This window comes from Halictus rubicundus, chromosome 16 (assembly GCF_050948215.1).
Source record: "Halictus rubicundus isolate RS-2024b chromosome 16, iyHalRubi1_principal, whole genome shotgun sequence".
Lineage (NCBI taxonomy): Eukaryota > Metazoa > Arthropoda > Insecta > Hymenoptera > Halictidae > Halictus > Halictus rubicundus.
Genome location: NC_135164.1, coordinates 5317228 through 5340339, shown reverse-complemented (window position 1 = coordinate 5340339; position 23112 = coordinate 5317228). Strand labels below are relative to the sequence as shown.

General features: G+C 41.0%; 1 protein-coding gene across 3 annotated transcripts in view; it reads left to right on the top strand.

Annotated features, from left to right (window-relative positions):
* The window catches only part of LOC143362073 (putative G-protein coupled receptor No18), an 85609-nt gene that overhangs the window by 52909 nt on the left and 9588 nt on the right, over positions 1-23112 (top strand). For 2 of the 3 annotated variants that reach the window (XM_076801909.1, XM_076801910.1), the window contains exons 2-4: positions 14803-15031; positions 16625-16762; positions 22941-23053. In XM_076801909.1, coding sequence (XP_076658024.1) covers positions 14876-15031; positions 16625-16762; positions 22941-23053 — 407 coding nt within the window. In that variant the 5' untranslated portion in view covers positions 14803-14875. Of the gene's footprint in view, positions 1-3898; positions 4021-14802; positions 15032-16624; positions 16763-22940; positions 23054-23112 lie in introns of those variants that run through there. The other variant, XM_076801911.1, reaches the window with a different exon arrangement.

Genomic DNA, 23112 nt, shown 5'->3' with positions numbered 1-23112 from the left:
AACGCGAATCAAGTGAACCAGAGCGGTGCCCGCGCTATTCAGTGTAATTTCCCCCGAATCAGGCGTGTCTGATCATAGCCTGATCGTTACTACTTGTTACGAGCCTTCGCTGCTGCCTCCGCTAGTAACCATAACGTCAACCCTCTTCGTTATAGATCCCTTCTTCGCAGAACAAATTTTGTAATAAATTCCCATTGAAGAACAGCAATTTTACAATTAAAACTAACCCGGTGCGTTCATGCACTATTTTTACATACTGTAAAATAATCGATATTTTTCTGTCAGCGCTGCGAGTTGCATTTCTTGAGACATTCACGTTACAAATGATAATTTGTTTGGTTTCAAGTATAAAGCAGAAATGGGTGTTTATACATTATAGTATCTTTTATGCAATTACGTTGTCCTGTACGAACGATTTCAAAGCATCACTATTTTCGCATAGATTTTCATCGCGAAGCAATAAATTGATGCGACAGCGTCGAAAGAATGAATATTCAGGGCAGTCTCGTTTTTTGGAAACCTTTTTACACCGGAAATCAAGAGGGATAGCGCGGGCAGATTTTTTCTTCAAATTTTTGCAAGTTCTGACGCTGCCACAGAGCTCGAACAATTTTTTCCCCGCGAATCCATGATATTCGCGGATCTTCCACGTTGTTTTAACTCAATTTGGCTTTATTCGACATTAAACATTTCATATAAAATTCTGCCAAAACCGCGCAACGTTTCGAGCGATGGAGTCCACATTGTTGGAACATTGCCTTCAGTCTCGACGAGCTTGTACCACAACACGTAATTCACAGATTTCTATGCAAATTAAAAATCGTTCCTCTAATCATTTCGACGAGCTAATACGTCGAAGCTCTCAAATCCCTTTACGTCATTCAGTGTCGCTCGTTTTCACCATAAATGCGTACAACCCGCAGTATGGTAATCGAATGAACGTTTAACACTGTTCTCTTGAAAATAATCCATTGCGTCCGCAATCAATCACCATAAATCGTCGCAAAGTTACAACTGCGTGCGAATATTTCACAGAACAACTGTCAACGAAATCGCCGATAAAACATTTGTTTATTCCTCCGACTGGACGGTCCTCGACGCGTTTCCAATTCCGGGATGGACAATGTCCGCTCGCCTAACCGATAGGTATCGTTTACGTCGAAGACGTCGCCGGTCTCGTGGGATCAGTCGAGGAGAAACCGTGTCGCGAATTCGAAGAAACGCGAAATCGGATTGTCTGCGAATCGTCCGCGGAAATACCGATAATCACCGGCTGCCGGATTCGTTAACTTCGTCCTCCGGTGGGGAAGTTAATAGTCCTCCGTTCGTGATCTAATATCGAGCCGGCCGATATCCAGAACAACGTTTTAACGAGGAATGGAAAACTCATTCGGAGCTAATCTTCCGCCCGTTAAGCCTTCTGTACGGCTGCCTTCCGGAAAAATTGCCAGTTTTCGCGGCGGTCGCCACACCATAAACGTCGTGCGAAGAAGCATACTCCTGGCCTCGATCCCCCGCCGTGTGAGTAACTGCGAGGAACGTTCCGCGAATTTGCATACCGTTTGCCCGCGGCGAGCTGCACGGATCCGTGCACCTGGTGTCCGTGAAACAGCACGCTGCAGGCAAACAACTGTACCTGCTTACGAAAATTAACTGGAAGCAAATTTCTCATTCCACGCGCCACAGCACGATCAACCGTTAAGAGTCTTCGTAGATTCGCGATAAGGTAGAGTAACTACATTACCGTCAAAAAATGGTTTCACCTGCTTCAAGCTTTCGTCCTTAACGCTAGTTTTACGGGATTCGTCAAAATGACGGATTCTACTATTTTTAATTTACGATTATTGAGACTGTAATGATGCGTCCATGAGGAATGATTTAACAAATTTATTTCTTTGGGTATATATTATTTAAAAAACGACTAATAATTTGGATGGATACATTCTTGTTATATTTATGAAGTAATGTAAAACGGTCACTCTTAGTACCCCGTAAACCTAGTGTTAGAGATTGTGAAGATGCGTCGGAGAGGAATCATTTAACAGATTGATTTCTTTGGGTACATATTGTCAAAAAAATGGCTACAAATCTTGATAGACACGTTCATGTTATTTTGATAAAGTGATGTAGAATAGTAATTTTCAATGCTCCGTAAACCTAGTGTCAAATAAGAATACTTTGTCGCTGGTAAAGGGCTCATTCGAAAGAGAAAGGTTCAGTCTAGTGGACATTTATCTAGTAGACATTTGGTAATATAAGCGTTAGAAGTAGGCCAAAAATTTTTATGCCATTGGCTGAGTTTTCTGGATGAAATCGAGAGACCATCGCGCACTAGAAAATATCTCCAGCTACAAATTGAGCTATATTTTGTCTCGATTCTCTGCGAAGTAAAACGAAAAACTTGAAGCACGTTTCAGAATTCATAATATCGATAATATACAGAGCAAAAAATGTGACAAATTTAGTCACAGACTCAAGACCCGTCGGATTAAGACCAAAACGGACCTTAAGTCTGTGTCTGAAGGCTGTGAATGGAAATTATTAATTGAAAAAGTCACGTGACTACCCCGGGCCCTTCAGCGATCTTTGTTGTTTAATCAGTGCATGCTATTTTTCATCGAATCGACGGACGAACTTCGATTTCGCTGCGTTGTGAATCTTTGATGTGTGCAGATTTGATCTGCCAAAATCTGAATTTTATCTTTACAAAGTTCTCCACGTGTTTTCTTTTTATCCATTTTTATCATAGGTGCCGGACGAGTCATTTACAAAATGCATCGGACTAAATTCGATCAATGTCAAAGGTTAAATTACATTCGGTATCAATAGCGTTCGCGTAGGTGGACGCGTAGGTGTAGTGATACGAGTTACAACCACAGTCTCTCGGTGTATGTGAAAACTTCGGAACTGACAAGTCGAGGGGACAATACTAATCCCATGATGAAACTTCTTTGCTTCCGGTGATCTTTTTATGAAACTTCTACTGAATCATCCCTGACACTTTTCTGAGTAAAATGACACGAAACACGACACCATTTGGATCACGTTTACTTCTTTAATCCACGATATAGTAGAACCTCGATTATCCGAACTACTCAGTAAAAGATCGGTGCACGGATAACGAAACTTTGCTATAGTGATATATTTACTGATTTGTACAATAAATCGTGTTGTATATGAATATGTATATGAATATGTTGTGTATGAATGTGGTTCCGATAATCGAGATTGTACTGCATCGTCAAATGAACACTAAAATATGCACTAAATTGTGCCGTGTTTGGACTCATTTTAATCGGGAGAAGGTCGCAAATATTTTGCCACAAGTTTCATAAAAAAAAAAGAAAAGTAGAAGCAAAAGCGTTTTGTTATTAAAAGTCAGTTGCAATAGGAGATAGATATCTTTGTGATAAGTGACACGTTTAGATGGTTTTAGATAATCCACCCTGTGTGTGCACGTGATAGTGGCCGCCTTCATAGATAGGGACGCGACAGAGATTCATTGGTCACCTTTATTTATCAGTTGCAACGTTGCATTCTTTATGTCGGTACTCGAAACAACGTCGAATGCAGCCGGAAAGCCCGTTAATCTCTTTCAACGTACACACGGACGAACTTCCAAGTGAAACTACGGTTTACACCGTTATAAAGTGCATTCCCGAAAATTCGCGAATCATACGTAGCCGAGCGGTGAAACATAGCGTCTTTCGTTTCACGCGCGGGAAGTATAAAAATATACGGAAACGGGCCATCTAAAATGGGCGCGCGGAGGGGTTAAACGAACTGAAACATGCACGGATGACCTTGCCCGTTTACGAGAAAAAGAACGCGTGTATATTTCAGGCGATCTCCATGCCGGATTCCGAGGCTTCGGGGTGTCGTAAAATTAGCGATGACGAATGGGAACGAATGTTTCAGTAATGAAGTGAAGTTTCGCCGCCATTAAAATATCTGATAGGTCAGCCGCGACACTTCGAATTCTCCGACTCTGCCGGAAAGGGGACCTCTGAGAACGGGAAGGTTAGTTAAACACGGATTCCTGACGAGAATATTAATTTTAGACGACCCGTTCTACACGTTTAATGCATTCCGAAATGCATTCCATTTTATGCAGTTCTATTTATAAACCTGTTCTTTGTTCCTTGAACGGGATTAATTCGCTAAATCAGCCATTTCGTTTCTCTCCTTTATAGGGGAAGGAGGGGATTCAACAGTCAAGATTCTCCAACTCCTACTAACTATATTTATTCGTTTTGTCTCGTTGTTGTTTTGGTTCGCTGGTAACTAATTACCACGATTCGTTTCTTTTATGCAATTAAAACAATTCACCTGGCAACGATAAAACACACGAGTCTTCTCGTTGTACCTTTGTCACCGAGCTGTTACAATCTTTGCCACGACGCGCGAGCACACACATACACACATCCATACTGAATGCTAACGCGCCCGCAGTCATTCCGAACAATCCTATTATTTCCAATAATTTCCTACACCTTCGATGTTCGGTGTCACCGTGGAGTAATTTGAAGATATTTTTAATTACGGATATAGATCGACGGTAAAAAATACATATATCTGAAACATAGAAAAAGTATGTAGGTTTCATTTTGAAAAGTAAACTGCCGACAATGTGAAGGATGATATCGTATTAAAAAGTTCCATGCATTTTTCTGGCACTCGTTCGCCCCTCTTTTCGGAGGGATTAAACTGCGCAGCGATCCACGGTAACTCGTTGACACATTTTTATCGACAAAGGTAATATAGGGCCGAAGCCGGCGACATAACGGTTTTAGTTAGCGGAGCATATTTACCGAAAATCGAATTCTCCGACGACCCCACGTCCAGGTCTCTCAGGAAGGCGAATATGGCTACTGCGAAATTGTTTCCGGAGAAGATTATTGCATCCTTGGTTTAATCCGGGACCAGCGTCGCCGGAAGTTTAAAATGCTTCGCTTTCGTGGTCGGACGCCATTCGAATAAATTAGGTGTATACGTACGCCGGGGAGAGGGTGGCCCGTGTGGATAATCGCAGGACAGGATCTCGTACCACCGTGGCAACCCGCGGAATCAATATTCATTCATTCAAATCCGCGGGAGGATTTTTCATATCAACCTACTAGAGAAATATTTGTTGACCCTTCCTTGAATTTATGCGATCGATCAAACGAAACGTTCGGGAAAGGCTCTGTCGGAATGATCGCGTTTTCAAAATCGTTCGCCTCCGAATTTTCCGAAACCGTCGACTCGGAAACTGTGCAGCACCGATTGAACCGCGGAGAGGAAGAAGTATAAAATTGCCGACTTTCTCAATGGTCGCCGCATAGTTTTCCGATATTTCGTATGACGCAACGGAGACCGACTAACAAGAGCGAGTTAATTTTACCGGGAATTCTATTATTCTCGATCGAGAATTTGCTCGATAAATCGGTTCGTTCACGAAGACGTTGTCGTGTAACGGGAAACTTTAAACCGCTGATCCCGCATGTGACAGTCGACGCGACGAAAAATCTGCGAGAAGAAGGATTACCGCGTTGCTTCCTTCTACGTGATTCCATTTACGCTGTCTGCCTCGCATATTATCCTCGACGACATTTTCATCTGCGCAAGCCGCTGCACACTTTCTTGCAACGCGCGCACGTCGCGAGTGTTTCTCGATTATTCTGTGCAACGCGTTTTTCCTCCTCGCAATTTCGGCACTCGATCTTCGCGGCCCCTCGCGGTGTATACCCCGCGACAGTTATCGTGTAGGCCTCGGCGACATATATAGAGAAATCGCTGTACACAAACAATCGGTTGCAGGGGCTTGAAACAGACGTTGGCCAGCATGATCGTTCGTCCGGACGAGCTATGCGAACTTCTCTACGGAGAATATATGGTCCGTTTTGCGCAACACGAATTTCCTTTCAGCCCTTTCGCTTTCGTTCCGCTTCCGCGAGGGCTCCGATCTTACGGCGAGCATTTATCCGGCGCGTAGTTCCGCGAGTCGTGTTTTTTGCATCCCGGTGCATTTCAGCTCATTCTGGATTTGTGCACCCCGGTGCAGCGCCAGGACAGCGAATATTTACGACTGGCTGGGAATCGGGCGGTTGCCCAGTCGAAAATATCCTCCGTCATTGTTTGATCGATCGATCGAAAAACTCCGAAATTATACAACTGTGTGGTTCAAGGCTGGCGGGAACATTATTTTTGTTTCCATTCTCGGCGGGCGAAACCGTGGCCCGGCCGCGCGTAATCATAATTCCTGTGTGTTCGGAAGCCCCCGAAGATCGCCGTGCATAAATCATCGCGCTCTCGGATATTTCGTGGGTGGTCGACGACTGCATCCCATGCATTTTTCACCGTCTTCCATCGGACGGCCGCTTTTAAATCGATTCCCGCGCACGTCATGAAAATCGCTACCGATATCGGGGCATAGCTCGTGTCAAAAATTCACCGACGACAATTTTCGCGAATAACCACAGGCTATTGTGTTCGCGGCTTTTTGAAATTTTATGGGGTGAGTGTACCTGTTGGCGGACGTGCACCAGTGAGTGACCGTGTTCAAATAAATATTCACAGAAGGAGAATTTAATCGATAATTTTTACCAATTATTCGGGGTTGAGAATGCCCAGGTTATAATATAAAATACCAATAGCTGAACTGTAGATCTAAAAATTGTCAGCATTCATCTCAAGATGCAGAAGCGACATGCATTTCTTTCTTTTTTTAAGAATTTGCTTTACTTGACAATAATATTTTTTAATTCTATGAATGTCTGTGTAGTATTTGCTCCACTGGTAATTGTTTCGCAACGTATGATTTACACAGTGTGACGGAAAAGTGATGCTTCAATGATTACGTCGATTCTTGGTAACCAGACCACGGTTGTTCCTGCAAAATAGAAATTGTATGCGTTTATTGCAACGTATAGGAGCTGCAAACGCGGTCGTTTCTTTCCTCGATAACTTCAGCGAGTTCAAAATAACACGAACATGTTTTTAAATGTTTATACCGTGACGCATTTGATCAACTCAGTTTTGTCACAAATGCATAAAACCCGTCTATCCATTACGTTGGAACATTGTAGATTTTCAGTGAAAACAGAAGTGTTTTTCATTAATTTACCGTGTTGCCTGGTCTTCGTCGTTCTCGACAACACGCGTAACTGATGCAACTGTTTTAACACGTTGACCGTCATGTCACCCACATGTGGGTGACGGAATTATTTGTCCAGGTTTTAAAATTAATTTTGTACGTTGATATTCATTGTACCCAATTTGATTAGGACCTGTAAAATGCAAGAAAGTTGGAGGACTACTGAATATCATACATTTAATTTTTTTCAATTTTTGTTTCATTAGTTAACTTACTTTGATTTTATGGAATTTTTTAGGTTTCTATTTTGGCAGTCAAGGTGTTAAATTGCACTGTAAAATTTCCAACTGAAAAATTTCTCATTCGGCACAAGCAACTGTCAATGTTTCTCGGAAACAATAATTCGTACGTATATTTCGCACAAGAATTGATTAATTCATCGGAGCGAAAGTTGCAGAAATTACTGCCAACGTCACGAAAAATTAACAGCATAAATTGTCGTAAAAACAACTATTCTGAGAAAAAGATTAGGAACAACCGTAAGAATGCAAAGGTGAAATAATGAAAGTTCTGATCCCGTTTCCAATTAAGGTATTGAACGTTTCGAGCGTATCTTCTCACATTTTAATTAAAGAAGCTGCGTTTAAAGCACCTAACGCCTAACCTCAAGCAGCTCGCTCATCGAACCGTTTAGGGGAATGTCTGAGGTAGGTTTAATGACATCTGGTATTTTTGCATGTAAACCGGGATCACGGAAATGTCTCCGACATTTATTTTATGGGTGTATGAAAAAAAAGCTGTTTAGAACGTAGTAAACTGTTTGTTCATATGGCCATAAATACCGGAGATATTTACGCGATCCCGTTTACGTGGTCGAGCGTGTTTGGCGTTCCCGTAAAATTCTTTTGCCTAACCGTGGAGGCGTTTCCCTCATTTTCGAACGAGCTCCCGCGTAAAACAAGATGGCAGATAGCTCGAGGCCTTAAAAACTTCCCTATGCGAATTTAGCGTAAAAAAGAAATTTAAATATTAAACAGCCAGTTCGTGCAGCTTTGCTCTATCAGATATTACTACGTCATAAATTATGGTGTTTTCATTAGCTTCTGTTACTCTTTACAAGAAAAATAATAAGTTCGTGCTGTTTTAGTATATTTTCCATTATTTCTTATTTCCCACAAAGCTGAATAAAAATACCATGGACTATTTCTGTTCGTTCTAAAAATCGACTACCATTTTTTGCTGAACTTCACCTTGGCAACCCAGAAATTTTTAACTTTTTACTGTATAATCCTGTATAACTTGACGAGAAAGTTCTAAAAATCGAGGTTTTAAGGCGAGGAATTTACTTGTTTAAAAGTTAAGCGTGTTCAAGCAATCTAGAGAACATGTTCGCATATAATTCGGAAACTAAAAACCGCAACACGTCGGACAAAAGTGTCAAAGATAAATCCTGCCAACGTATTCGAAGGTTTCGCGAAAATTAAAATCAGCAAGGAATTGCTTATCCGTATAATTACGTCGAGACGAGTCGTGCTCGCAACGTCTCGTCGACCTCGAGTTTCTCGTTGTACATCGATCATCAGCGCCGCGTAAATTAGAAACTCATGGTTGTTCGGGCCGCGCCTCTCCATTCATATTCATAGAACAATGGCGGATAATTGACGGACAAGTTTTAAAGATATACATACATATACGGGAACGTTACAGGCGCGCACTTGCACATTCGCAGCGAATTACTCGATGCAAATTTCCCGCGTGCACGTTCGAGAGGATCCGCGAGAGAGAGAGAGAGGGGGGGAGGGGAACGTTGTGCACGGAGTAAAATAAAGCAATTCAACAATGATAAGAGCGGATCGTCCCCTTGTACAAGCTAAACGCTATAGAAACTCGCGGGATAAAGAAGAATATCCCCGGCTCGTCGTCTGCAACGGTGCACCGTTGTTTTCGTTGCATCGACGGGGGAGATCCATCCGCGTTCGAGCCGACGTCATATCATGAAGATTATGGAAACTGTCGGGTAGCTCGAGAGACGAAGCTGAAGAGAAATAGTGCGTTCTCGTACCCGGCAACTCGTAAGAACCGTTTCCGAGTTTTCCCAGCATGACGATAAAAAGTGAACGACTGTGCTCCGCGAATAAAAGTGTTGCACGCATTGTTGCGACAGTTTCTTAGCTGTCTCAGGCGTGCTCGAAGAATCTGTGAGAATGCTGGTGAAAAATTGCTGGTGGAAATATTTATCTAGTATTTGTATTAATTCATTGCTTTATGGGAATGCATGATACAGTGACTTCTCTGTATATGTCGCCGAGGCCTGGATGATAAACGGCGCGGAATTATCCCCACTACCGCGGGGCATACCCCACGAGAGGCCACGAAGCTCGAGAGGTCTTGATAAACATAACACGGCTCGCGTATACGTCTCCTGTACGATACAAGACGCTGGCAAGACCCGTGTTGTTGACATATATCGAGAATGTTGACATATCTCGAGTATTCCCGAGGAGTTGAAATGTTTTTCAGGAATTGTCATTCAAAAACTTTCGTAGGGTAATTCGGTCGTGTTCGAAGGATGTACTGTTCCGATAAAACGTCGGTTTTGTTGAGAATGATTTGCAATAAAATCAGCAACGGAACGAAAATCGACTCTCTCGTCAAACTGCAACAAGGTCTCGCATCGTCAGATGCTTTTACTAGAGCTCGGCAAGAAATTCTTGAACATTAATTGGATATTACTATTAATTGGACATTGATCGTTAACATGACGCTGGAAGAATGTGTGAACGCGATCTTTTCCCGGATCCCTAATAGAACGAAGCGATTTTTCTTGAAATTCTCTCTCGTATAAATTAGCTGATAAAAATTCTAGCGAGCTTCGTCGTTGAAATTTTCATTTTAGGTTCGCGGGGAATGCAATAATGTATGCTGCCCCGTCGTTTCGGCACGCATGCCCGAAATTAAAGGGTGTAACGTGCTCGTATACTATCTAAGAAATAAATGCAAGGGAAACTCGGCCCGGTAAGATGGGATTTTAAGCTCGGCAGGACATAAATTTCTGCATGTAATAAAGCTAGAGACATCTGCTCAGAGTAATTTCTAGGCACGCCGGGAAACTAGCGTCGTCTTCATTTAGCCGTTGAGATTTCTAAAACGAAAAAAAAGAGCCAAACACACACACACGCGCGCGCGCGCGTAGAACTGTTGTTGTCTCTCACGCAAGTCGAGCCGTCCTAATTTAATTACACGGCCTCGGACGCCGACGCGTTTCGTCGAACGTATCGAAGTGCTCCGAAGTGAACAATTTCTTATGCTCTAGTTCCATTTCATCCGCGACGCTAATGAAAATGCTCCTAGTGTCGTTTATTTAAAAGGCAATCTAGCTTGTTGCTCCGTTCGGAAGGAGAGAGAGAAAGGCATTCGACATGTATATATACAGGGTGAGTCGGATACACTTATCAGAGTTCAACATTCCTTGAGAGCTCGTTTACAACAATTTATCGACGCAGACGGCCATCATTTCGAACATTTATAAAATACAGGTATTCTGCTTCCATAGTTTAGTTTTATACGTTTTTTCTGTCCTTGACCTTGAATGACCTTGGACAAATTATAGTCACTGAATTCCTAATGAAAGGGACTATCATTGTAGGTGTTTAAGAAATGGTGGTTCCATTTAAAAAAGTCAAGGTGACCTTGATATCTCCAAAAAAAAAAAATGACATAAAAACAAAATTTTTTTTTGCATCGTGTCAGCCCCATTGTACCATTCAACTTTGTCCTTACCATATTTTACGTATCTTTAGAAACAACAAAGATATTTGAGGTGCTAACGTTTGGTGAGTCACCCTGTATATATACATACACATTGTTCCCTGTCCGGACGCGGTCGCGTTGCATTTGTGTAAACAAAAGTAGATTCGCGGGCCGAGCTCGCCGGGCGAAATTCTACCGTCTAATTCCGCAGAAAGAAGCGAAACGCTGCTTTAAAGCAAATATCGAATTGATCCCGGCGCACGGGAAACTGAGTCGAAACTAATTCGACAAATGGATTGAGAAAATGTTGTTTCTGGGAAAAGTGGGTTTAGGTGGTTCGATGAGTTGTCCGCTGGCTTCGACGGTTACCGCGATTATTTCTCGGTCTCGACCGCGAGGAAATCTACAAACCACTCCGAGTTGGTTGCTCTTCGAACCTAAAACTGTCCTGATTTATTTTTCATCCTGCTGTGTGGCGCGTTAAACATTTTTCAATTATTTCTTTGCGAAACTCCTGGCGCAATATTTGTGACATTTTTCTGGTCGAAACGAGACCAAACACGATACAATTCGTGCCATATTTAATCGTTTAATCGACGATTCAGTGGAGCCTCGATTATCCGAACCCCGGTATCTGAATTTTCTATAAATGTAAACGATTCTCCAATCTAGGTGAAGATCGGTTAACGAATCAGTGAAGAGTTAATGTAGTACTAGTACGATTATTTATCTAGTACGATTATTATTTTAATCTAGTACGATTGGTTCGGATAATCGAGGTTCCACTATGTCTCGAATTAAACAGTTAAACACGACCCAAACTGTATCGTGTTCGAGGTCGTTTTAATCAGAGAAGAGTCGCGAATATATCAGTGAATGTTTCCTAAAAAAAATTATCCGGAACAAAATGGTGTCATCATTGAATTAGCATCGTCTCTTCGACTTTCCCAATATTTCAGGGACGTACGACAAAAAAAAAAACGTACCAGGGCGTCTTCTTCTTGCAACGTTTTAAGAAATTGCATTTCAGATAGTTTCGCGATCACGCCGAACAAAGGGGGACCACGTCGAACAAAGGATCGCAAAGGGAGAAGTTGATCGTGTTGATCAATTGGCCACAATTAAAAAGCACTCTGTGCATAGGTCTCGAGCGAAACTTTCCGTAACTCTTCGGTCGGCTTTGCTGTTCGCCGACAGAGAAGAGTAGGGAACCGTGCGACGGCGTTATAAAAACCGAAAGTGCAACGCGGGGAGCACAGTTCCACGTCATTATGCAACCGGAGCGGTGCGGAGAATGCAGCGCGCGCGTAATTCCGACGCGGAGGCATTGTACGGCGAAACGCCATGCTCAACGGAGTTTGCCGAGCGGGTACATTTCAAATGAAACGCTTTCTTCGACGGCACTTAATTTTCCGCAACCGCATTACCGAGCAATTCCGCACGGGAGAAACTCCGCGTGCATAGTCGCGTCGCGTCGCGGACGCGTATCCCGCGGAAAAGAATAATCCTCACAGCTGGAAACTCCGGGCGGCGATTTAACCCTTCCGAATAATTCATCCAGGAACCAGACGCGCCGAGGCTTTTGTTTTGAAAAATTAGCTCGCCTATGCGGCGAGACCGTCGCGCGGGCCGCGCTCGCGTTCGCGAAATTTATTCCTGTAATTCTAATCGTAATTACTACACCGCGCCGCGCCATTACTCCCGCTGCTATAGCGCGTGCCCTCCAGGCTTCGTTAAACAGAAGGACTTTTACTAAGGAGGTGTCCTGGTTGTTTATCAATTTTTCGGAATTTTACCAGAAGAACTATCACAGTTTTTGTAGTAGGATTTTGCACACAGTCGGTTCCATAAGTACATTCGTACGCTCTTAAAAATCGCATAATTCTGTCAATATTGGACTATACTACTTGAGTTTTTTTGAGAAGTTAGAACAATTGGATCACACTACATAAAGTGAAAACAATTTTTTACAAAAATTGCAATTGATCGAAAGTGCAGAGAAAGTACTAAAAGTTGTATTTTGTAACTTTTTTATGTGGACTTACATTGAAAATTTAGAAAGTGCGATTTGTAGATCTGCATGAATTATACATGTTCTGAGAATTTTATCAAAATCAGTCAACGTTGCAATGAGCTGTAGATGTTCGAAAATGATCACATAATTCCCTGAGAAGGCCGAAATTCTGCGACTTTCGCCCTTAAGTTTTCATCGTTAAATGTTTGTAGCTCAGTGCCGATTTAGACGAAATAGTCAGAATATGCTTAATTGATACAGATGTACAAAACGTACTTTCTAAATTTTCAATGTAAGTCCACATAAAAAAGTTGCAAAATACAACTTTTAGTACTTTCTCAGTAATTTCGACCAATTGCAATTTTAATCAAACATTTTTCTCACGTTATGTAGTGATCCAATTGTTCTAACTTCTCAAAAAAATTCAAGTAGTATAGTCTAGTATTGACAAAGTTATGCGATTTTTAAGGGCGTACGAATACTTGTGGGACTGACTGTATTGATGGGTGCTTCAAGCACATACTTTTTCTTAAGTAAAAATAATCGAAATTACCTGAATTATAATCTTTTGGAAAAGAATATTTTGAAAAATATTTGTCCACTGTTTTGGAACGACTTCCGTCCTCCTTGATTGTTTACTTCTTGATTGCTACTTCAAATCTTGATTATTTACAAGATGGTAGCATTTTGAACTGAAATGACTGATTTGTAAAATATTTTCTCGCCCCCAGCAAGTTAAGAAACACTTTGTGTTGAGTTTAAAAATTGAGACATCGTAGCAACAGTTTCGAAAAAAGTGGGTTCGCGATAAATGCGTTCAACTATGAATTATATGAAATGCACGTTGGATTCTTTTTTTAAACGTCTGTAACTAGTTTCCACGAGGACAGCTGTGGACAGATTTTTGGAAATTGTGTTTCATTAGTCCTTCTGGAATACTCCTTCAATTTTATTTGGAATTTCGCGAAACTGCTGGATTTATAGCTCCCAAAGTGCAGTCGCGTTGCACGGTGGTAGCAGATGATTGAATGTTGAAACGCATTTTTCACGAAATGAAGTTTTCGAAATTGGTAGCGGAAAAATTCGAAAGACTAGTGGACCAATTCGTGTAAAATTTTGCAGTAACATTATTGACACTGTTATGTAGTTCTCGACGAAACGGATTTTCTATTCATGTACTTTTTACGAACAACAGAAGCTGAAAATTTAGATAAATAACCGATATATTCGAGTTCAAATAGCTGCTTTTGAAAAATAGATTTTTTCCAAATCGGATCCGGCGAGGACTCTTCGTCTAGTATAATGTGTAATTACTAGATTTCGGATTGTATGCATTTATGACAAAAATGAGTAAGCACAATTTAAAGCAGTGGACATATTAAAAATATTTATGGGCACCAGCGTATTGGTTTTAGCTTACTAAAATAATTAAAAGAGGTAAAAAATTTTTATTTCGCTCCTGTATCCTGCAATCAGTGCAAATATTTTTTATTTTGCATAAAGATCCGCAGTCTAGTAAATATCTGTTGCCACAGACATTTTCTGAACTCAGTGTTTGCAGATATGGCTTTGGGAAAGTGTCTGTCACATCCTTATGGTTGAAGATACTTACCTAAATTTTTTAACGAACACTGCTTAAATAGCATGCAATGAGATGTACGTATTGATTTTTTAAGGAAAAATGATGTTACATATAAAAGAATTGTAATATTTCAAGGGGTCGTATTAAAAATCGCAAAGCTTCGAGTAAGAGGAAAAAGTCCAGCTTTTTCGATGCTTAACTGTGGTGGATATCGCACAGTGGTTTCACCCGGCGCCTGAAGTCCTGGTAGTTCGCATTCGCATTGTCAATGGAGCCGCTCGACATGAAAGGAGCATTTGGCCGAAGCGACAGCCCTCGTGGCAAACCTGCGCTCCTCGCGATTCGTCGCTCGGGAATCATTCCAGATGATTTGTCTTTCAGGAAGCTCCATGATGTTCGGAAATGCGGAAATTGGTGAGCAGAAGTCATCGTCAATGGACCGGGGATAAGCACCATGGCAAATCAAACGGGCAATTACTATGGGGACATTTATCAGTGGAATCGCACGGTGTCGACGGACAACCGGGACACGCGGATGGAATATTATCTGCCGAATTGGACAGACCTTGTTCTGGCTGGACTATTCACCATGCTGATCATCGTCACTATAGTAAGCAACCGGCCGAACCATTTTAACGAATTGCAGTTTTCTTTCCCGTTCGGAGCTGTCGATTTTAGACCATTTTGTGACACAGAAAAATGTTTAATTTTTCCAGTCTTCCGATACACTTGTGATTCTCGATTTGACATGGGTGTAGAAAATTGAAGATCAGTAGTAAAATCGATGTTTCGACGCTCCGAACGGGAAGCCAGTATTTATTAAAATGATCGTCCCAGTGGTTCCTTCGAGATTTCGCTCCGACGAATTTCCGTCGAACCGCACCGACCCGATATTATTTCTGACAGTGTTTTTATTCGCGAGCAAGACGGGATTGTTGAAGGCATATTATGAAACACCGGGAAATATTCTTGAAGGAATTTCATTTAACCGAGACCCGTTTCCCCGTGTCTTGTTCTTTTTGCCCGCGCCAGAGCATTAAATTGGAATACAGACGTTTAAGCCGCGGTGTCCAAAAAATATTATCAACCCACGAAACCGCACTTGCACAAGAAGAGTCGCCGTTGTATTTTCCGTTTGATCGCGAATCAAGAATTTTTACATTTCCCGTTTCACGACGCAACGGTGAATTTTTAATTTCCTTCCCTCCGGCAAACATTTTTAATTCTACCACTTGAATTTCCGGTATCCGGTGTATCATGCGAATTTCTCAGCGCACTCCACGTTCCGGTCATTTCGTCGCTGCCAGTTTCCTCCCCGTGCTTCTGCGTCTGACAGTTTCTTATTCCACGTTTCTTTGCATGCAACGTCTTCGACAACGTCGCCCAGTCCTCGCGAATTATTTCTTTGTTTCGCTCGTCGGATGTTGCGATGCTGCATAGTCTATCTCCAACTCGAGGTTATGCGACCGAGCCGGTCGATATTTACATTATTACTGGATAGTCTTAATATTAATCCTTTTATGCTTTCTTCGTTTCTCGTCTATTTTGTTTCCAACAACTTCCTACTATTTTACGTGTTTTATTTAAAATCCTCTTCAAAAGACAGTTATCTGACTGATACTAATATTGAAAAATTTTTTATATTACAAGTACATATGTATCGCTTGTCTTATGCAAGCAAGAAATTTCTTGGCAAATATACCGAAAATATAATATAAATAAATTCGGTTTGAAAAAATAATTCACCATCACTTTGTAAGAGGACGGTTGTGTTTTGATCCATTTTGCACTTCTTATGCTTCCGACGAGCAGAATACGATGCAATAAAAAGAGAAGGCATTGTTGACCTTTCGACCACGTAACTGAAGGTCAAGGTTACTTTTTCGCGTACAATTTCTGTACACCCTGTGCATTGAGGTGTTCGATAATTGGACAGGTCGCTGGTAAGTAGAATCATGGTTGGACGATTCGGTATTCAGCAGGGGGCGTGCTCGGCGAATTTTCGAATTCGATTTGCTCCTGAACGAGGTGTAATTTTGCGACTTACTTTTCCATGTAGATTCGTCCGCGCCGGGTCCGGACATGGGTCGCATTTTATAGCTGGGAGGTTTACGGCGATGGAGCCCGTGAGATTAATCTTGACCTATCCAGGTCACGATTAATTCTCGGGTCACTGTCACGCGTGTTTTCTGTTGTGTCGTAGGTGGGCAACACCCTGGTAATTGCCGCTGTGATAACAACTAGGCGCCTAAGGTCCGTTACTAATTGTTTCGTGTCCAGCCTGGCCGCTGCGGATTTATTGGTTGGCCTGGCCGTTATGCCACCGGCGGTGCTACTGCAGGTATAGTATAACCGGTATGCTCGAAAGTGATTGGCGAACGTTGAGACGTACGCGTGCGCGAGGAGCCGAGGAACCGGAGTCCGTGACGCTAGAAACTTGGAAACTCGAGTCACTTTCGCTAATGTGCTACTGGCTGCAGCTACTTACGCGTCCGCTGCATCATGCGCGATCCAACGAATCGTCTACTTCCTAATTACTATTTCCAGATTCTGCTTTTTGAAGATTGCTGTAACGTAAAATGGAACCGACAGATGTTTCAATGCCCTTTCTTCTTATTTGTCACAGCTGGGACAACATTGGGTGTTTTGGAGTTGTTTTATTACAACATATCTTAACAATTCACTTGACAACAGAAAATATGAATTTTAGCCGGCAATCATTCCCTAACTAACTCCGAGTCCAGAAAATAAGGAATAACCGCGGACTTTTATGTGAAATAAAAATGTTCTACCTGAACTGCAACAATCTGGAGGAAAATACAATTTTATCTCCTGTCTTAGTAGACCCAGTGTGTTAAAAATAACGTGACAAATTTTTTTGAAATTCTTCTAATCTTTTTTCCGTTTTGTGTTCCTTCCATTTTCGTCGTCGGTGCATGAAATCTGCAGTCCAGTAATGAATATTAAAGTTAACAGTTTACACACAGTAGAATTTAATTACTGATCAATTTCCATGGTTAATCGAACGATAACTTTCGGTCGATTAAATTTTCAAATTATCAGTGTAAATATTTTCTGTACGGAATTCAATTCCGCAGATTCTCGCGCAGAACCGTTCAGTAGGACGGGTAGAAAGGATTGAAACGCTTGTTGCGTGTCGCCTTTCGTACGTAAGTAGTACAAGTCGACGATAGCGTGAGAATTTCTTGTTCGTCCCGCGCTTGCTGAAAAATGTTCCTCGGGAGCTACTGCAAAAAGCTTTCCTATGCAAACGAACGTTCCCAGATCTCGGAGTACGTTACTGCACGGTGAAACACATCACGGCAATGCGTCACGCTGTAAAAGCGGTATGTCTGCGGTCATGAGCCGCGCAGCTGGACAACAATCGAAGTTTGACAGTGCGAACCGCTGCCTCTTAAAACTCAAAATATTTCGTCGCACGGTCGCTCGCTAAACTAGAATATTCATATTTGTATTTGCATACAGAAAAGGGAATCCAGAAAACGTGCGACCCTTAATTACTCTGACTGTCTTTTGTTCTAAAAATCTTTGCTCTCCTTCAGAGAATGTTCTAGTTAGTGCAATGTTCAGGAATTACCGCAAGAAAACGATCGAACTGAGAAATCTGAAATTTATCATGCTTAAAAATTTATCATCCGTAAAAATTTTGTATTATTTGTAAAATTTTATTATTTTAATGCTGACAAGTATTCAAGGAAGTAGCTCCAAGTATTTTAAAGATATTTAGATATTTATTTCTTTTGCGAAATGTTTCATAAAAATTTGTACTGCCAATTCAAGTATACGTAAATATGCGTGCCTAATTTCAGCATACTAGGTCTTTGCTTGAAATTAATTGCTTGTAGAGTACCCTCGTGAATTTGAGTGTAAAATTTGAATTTTTCTACGCAATTTGGAAAAAAATTAATTGAGCCAGTTCGCCTTCGTCCGATGACACAAATGGAGGTCTTTTATGTCGCATCAGCGATTTGACGGTATATTTGATATTCGGATTTCTCGGATTACCGTCGCGGGTTTAACGTAACCATTCGGAATGGACTTGTAAATTTCTCGTTTGTTCCACGAGTGCGTTTATCATTCGCCCCGGCTGCATTAGAGACAATTACCAACATTGATCGTTCGTTCTTCTTGAACGGCGAGGAGCAATTTTGCATATAGATTAAAACCGAGTTCGGGCATAATGAATGCTCTTCGATACGACGCAGTCCAATCATCTAAGTCCTACGGAGACAATTCTTAAATGTCTGCTACTCTCGGCGGGATTGGTTTTCTTACTTATGGTGATTATATGTCTGAATATTTTATTACCGCAGAAATGATACGAGGCTCTCGGAGGAGATCGCATTTCAAGTAGTTCCTGAATCGTTGTAATATTGTTATATTATCATACGTAACGTTAGCAGATTTATTTGGCAAAGAAATAGCTGCCACATTAATTTCTTTTATTGATATTCATCCATTTTTTCCAAACGTATTACTGAAGGTACTCCTACTAGATTAATTTGAATTAATAATCATCCCTTTAGACTTCAGACTGTGAAAGATTAAGTAACATTAGAACTTGAGTGGTTAAATTACGTGCTGTCAAATTCCTTTCTATCTAATTGCATATAAAAATTACAATAAAAGTGACAAACAAAAATTGTAAAAATCTTTTCTATATTATATTGGACGCAAAAATTAATTTGAAGCCTTTTCGTTTGACAAATAACGAACACATTTCTAATGCAAACATTTTTAGTTAACTAGCACGAAGTTATGCGATACCTGCAGAGATGAAATCTTTTTAATGAAGTAGACCGAGCTCTTTTTTTGCAGGTTAAAGACGAAATGAATGCGATGGTCGAAGGCAAACGTTATTGAGGCAAGAAGAGATGCCGAATGAAAGTAACAATCGTTGCAAGTCCGTAACAAAAGTGCCCTCCAGGCACGGAAATAATTTATTCGCATCTCCCTCTGCCAAATAAAGTAAAAACTTCCGGAATAATTATCGAAGCTCGGCCGAAACGGAATACATTATCGCATATTCAGCTCTGCCGGTGTTCGTTGAACACTATTAAATACAGACGACTCCTTGATACTGATTACATGCAAAACGCCAACAAAGTCGAATATTATAGGATGACCTAAAGAAGGTATACCCACAGCACTTGAATCATTCAATCGTAACTAGAACTGCGAGTTCTCATTTCTAACATCTACAAATGTGAGAAGTAAAGTTAGTCTTGCTTTCATTTTTATACTGATCGTAGGAAAAGTATACAGTCTTTGAAAATAATGTCGAAACAGCATAAATGTGGCAGCTGATATATTTTCATCGTTTCCACCAGGTATTTCAGCATCAAATTAAAAAGCTCGAATGCAGTTATTTATTGTTGGAATCAGAGTTCCGAAAATACTTTTAAAATAGCTGGAACATCTTATTTTTATTATTTCATCATTCGGTGCTTCCATCGTCGGAACAAGGGAATGAAATATGTCTGGACCCACTTAATTAATAGAGAGATTAGCCGTCGACAGTTTCTCACGGCGGATGAGCAATGATTAAACGCGGGATAATTGCAGGACGAGCAGCTCTCGGTCGTCAAAGATAAGAAAACCGGCGGACCGCGGTACAATTTTCGATCGCTCGCTTTCAAATGATAGAACCGATTACGCAAACGCGTTTAAGAATTGATAGGAAAAGTTGGTCCGGGCTTTCATGAAATTTTGCGCCTCTCGGTCGCAGAGATTCGACGTTCTATCGTCTGGCTTAAAACGACATAAAGCCTCGTACGTAATGGAATCAAGCATTAAAGACGTACAATGCCACGAGCACATGGAGCCGGGTCCATCTCGATGCATGTACACGAGCGCGCACGGTTCGTCGAGCCGCAAAAGGAGGAGACAGGTACAATGGCGATCCTTATTTTCTCCCCCGTCTTTTCTTGCGCTACGTATTACAGACTGTCCGTGAAGATGAAAAGTATTATGACTCGAGTAATGCCGCCACTCGTGGAAAAATGAAAAGAGTTCCCTCTCGAGCAATAATAAGAAGAACCTATTTAGTTCGATCAATCCATCTCATTTTTGACAATTCATTTTTTGCACTCACAAATGGATTTTCAGACTTTATTTTTTAAATTAAACAGCCCAAAGAGGTTGATCGAACCAAATTGAATTTGCAATAGGCCGTTCGATAGCTTGTTCAAAGGAAATACTTCCTGCCAATTTTCAACCCTGTACGTCGACATGGGGGGTAGTAATGGGGTGAGAAAGAAAATCAGGTTTTTCCGTGATTTCTCGTTAACTCTTCGATTGAAAATTCTGAAAAAATCAGGCATATTTTGGCTATCCTAATGCATGTCCGTGAATTTTTTCAGAATTTTTAGCTTCGAATCCGAATTTTCAGAAATAAAAGAAATTTTGATGTGCCGATTTCTTGTAGAAGTTGAGAACAAATATACTTACATTAATTAAAATCGGGTTAACCTTGGAGGTTATATCGATTTCTGTCAGAGGGAGTTCGAAAATTACCGGTTATTGAATTTTTGACTGTGTTCCCGCGCTTTGAAAAATCTGAAAAAATTATATCAGATGCTGAAACTGTAAAAATATAAACTTAGTATTTTATTTTCTTGAAATTATTAAAGAACGACGATTTTATTCGGCTCTTTGTTATAATCGAAGCAGACAATTTTTATTTTGCATAAAGCCCCGCGGTCTATCAAGTTCGTGGTAAATCCTGACTCTTCAGTTCTTGTTTGATCGAATAAATTAGGTTGATTTCATGGCATTTCGATGCACAAAGATAAAACGATTGGAAATGCAAGTTGCGCAAGGATGACCAGCTGTCGCCAGAGTTAATCTCGACGCAGGATGTTTCAGATTCGTATAAATATGGTGTACAGCCTCGCCTAAACTTTATTGATTTGCGATTCATTGGAAATCTGGTAATCAATATTTCCAAGTTTCAACGGAGTTCCTGTGAAAAATGACTCCTGGTCTATAGCACTGCGGTTCCTTGCTTCATCAATTAAGCGTTATACACAGTACTCTGCTCGGTCACTATGGCTCCGAGACATTTAATTTTCTTCGACTTAACGTACGTCGAACGACAACATTCTTTGAGTGTGCACCTATTGTTGTATTGTGTGTGCATCTATTCGATTGGAAATATCGAATTTCGTCGACCTAATTCGATGCAAGTTTAATTGAAGTTGTTAGTAATCTTTTCTTGTTTGTATAGTTCATAACGGCGCACAGCAAAAATCATATGCAACAGAAATGCACTTATATTTATATACAGGAAACAACTTCTTTTAAATAATAATCACAATAACACGATTAAATTTCGGAACTAGAGGCGAATTGTCGATTCACAAGTGAAATTGTTATTGCGATTGAAATACTGATTAAGGAGTTTTTAACTTTGAATGACAGAGGTTTTGGAAAGTCATTAAACAACTGTTAATAAATAATGTGTCAGAGGACCCAGCACTGTGAAATAATGTGAAAAAAAGGAGTCGGTTCGTTCAACTCGATAAAATTAGGTACACAAATTAATTCGTGGTCCTTTCTCCGTTCATTTACGTCTTGAAAATAATCTCAATAATTCTTTATACGTTTAGGCCATTTTACAGAATCCCTTTTCGGAAACTAAATGAAGGTTTCAGTGCAGCGAAATTACTAATATCGTTTTTCTTTTATATATATATTTTTTTTTGTATCTTGAAACAGGTATCGACCAAATGACATTGAAGGGAACAATACAGGTGAAGATCTGAAGAGTGTAGCTGTGACGAGTCACAGCACGTTCATGTTGGAGCTGTGATAGAAGCCATAAGAACGTCGATCAGAGCGGCGATAAAAACTGCAGGAAAATCTCTTTCTTCGGTCTGTTTATAGCGGAGCTGTGATAATAGTACCATTTCAGTCGTCCAATGTTTCGCAAAGAGGAACGACGCGAACATCAGCGATTCTGAAAGAGAATTACCATTATCTCTAAATCCCACTTCTGTGGTGCATCGGAAAAAGTCTATGCAGTGCACGTAACTATTGTGTCAATCCTGCTAAAAGACATGAATCTAAAGTATCCCATTTCATCTTGTGACTTTACTAAAACACCTCGTTCGCAAGAAAAATTGCAGAAATAATTTCGATGTTCGAAGTACCAGTTACACAAACGACTTTTTCCAATTATTATTCTATACTCTCTAATTCCGAAGATATGTTAAAATCTTCCAATGTAACGCGAGGTATGCCCCCCCCCCCCCCGACTAAGATCGCGTGGCTCCGTTCGGCTTAGATCGAGACATTACTGTAGTCATGCGACGTTCTTTTCGCTCGGAGGGCCAGCAATGGCACAGCCCAGTATGGCAGCTAAGAGATTCGAGGGTAGAAGCGAGTAACGAGTGATTAATTGGGAGGATCGCGAATTAATTGGTGCACCTAATAGAGTAATTAAGTAGCACAGACCCGAGCCAGCTGGTGTGACTAATATAACGAATTTGACAAAGCTCACAGGTGGTACTTGGGAGCTGGGCGAACTGCTCTGCGACTCTTGGGTTTCCCTCGACGTTCTCCTCTGTACTGCCAGTATACTATCGTTATGCGCCATATCCATAGACAGGTAAGTTGTCCACGGTGTTTCGGAACCGCGGCACGTAGACGGGACAAGATTACGAGACA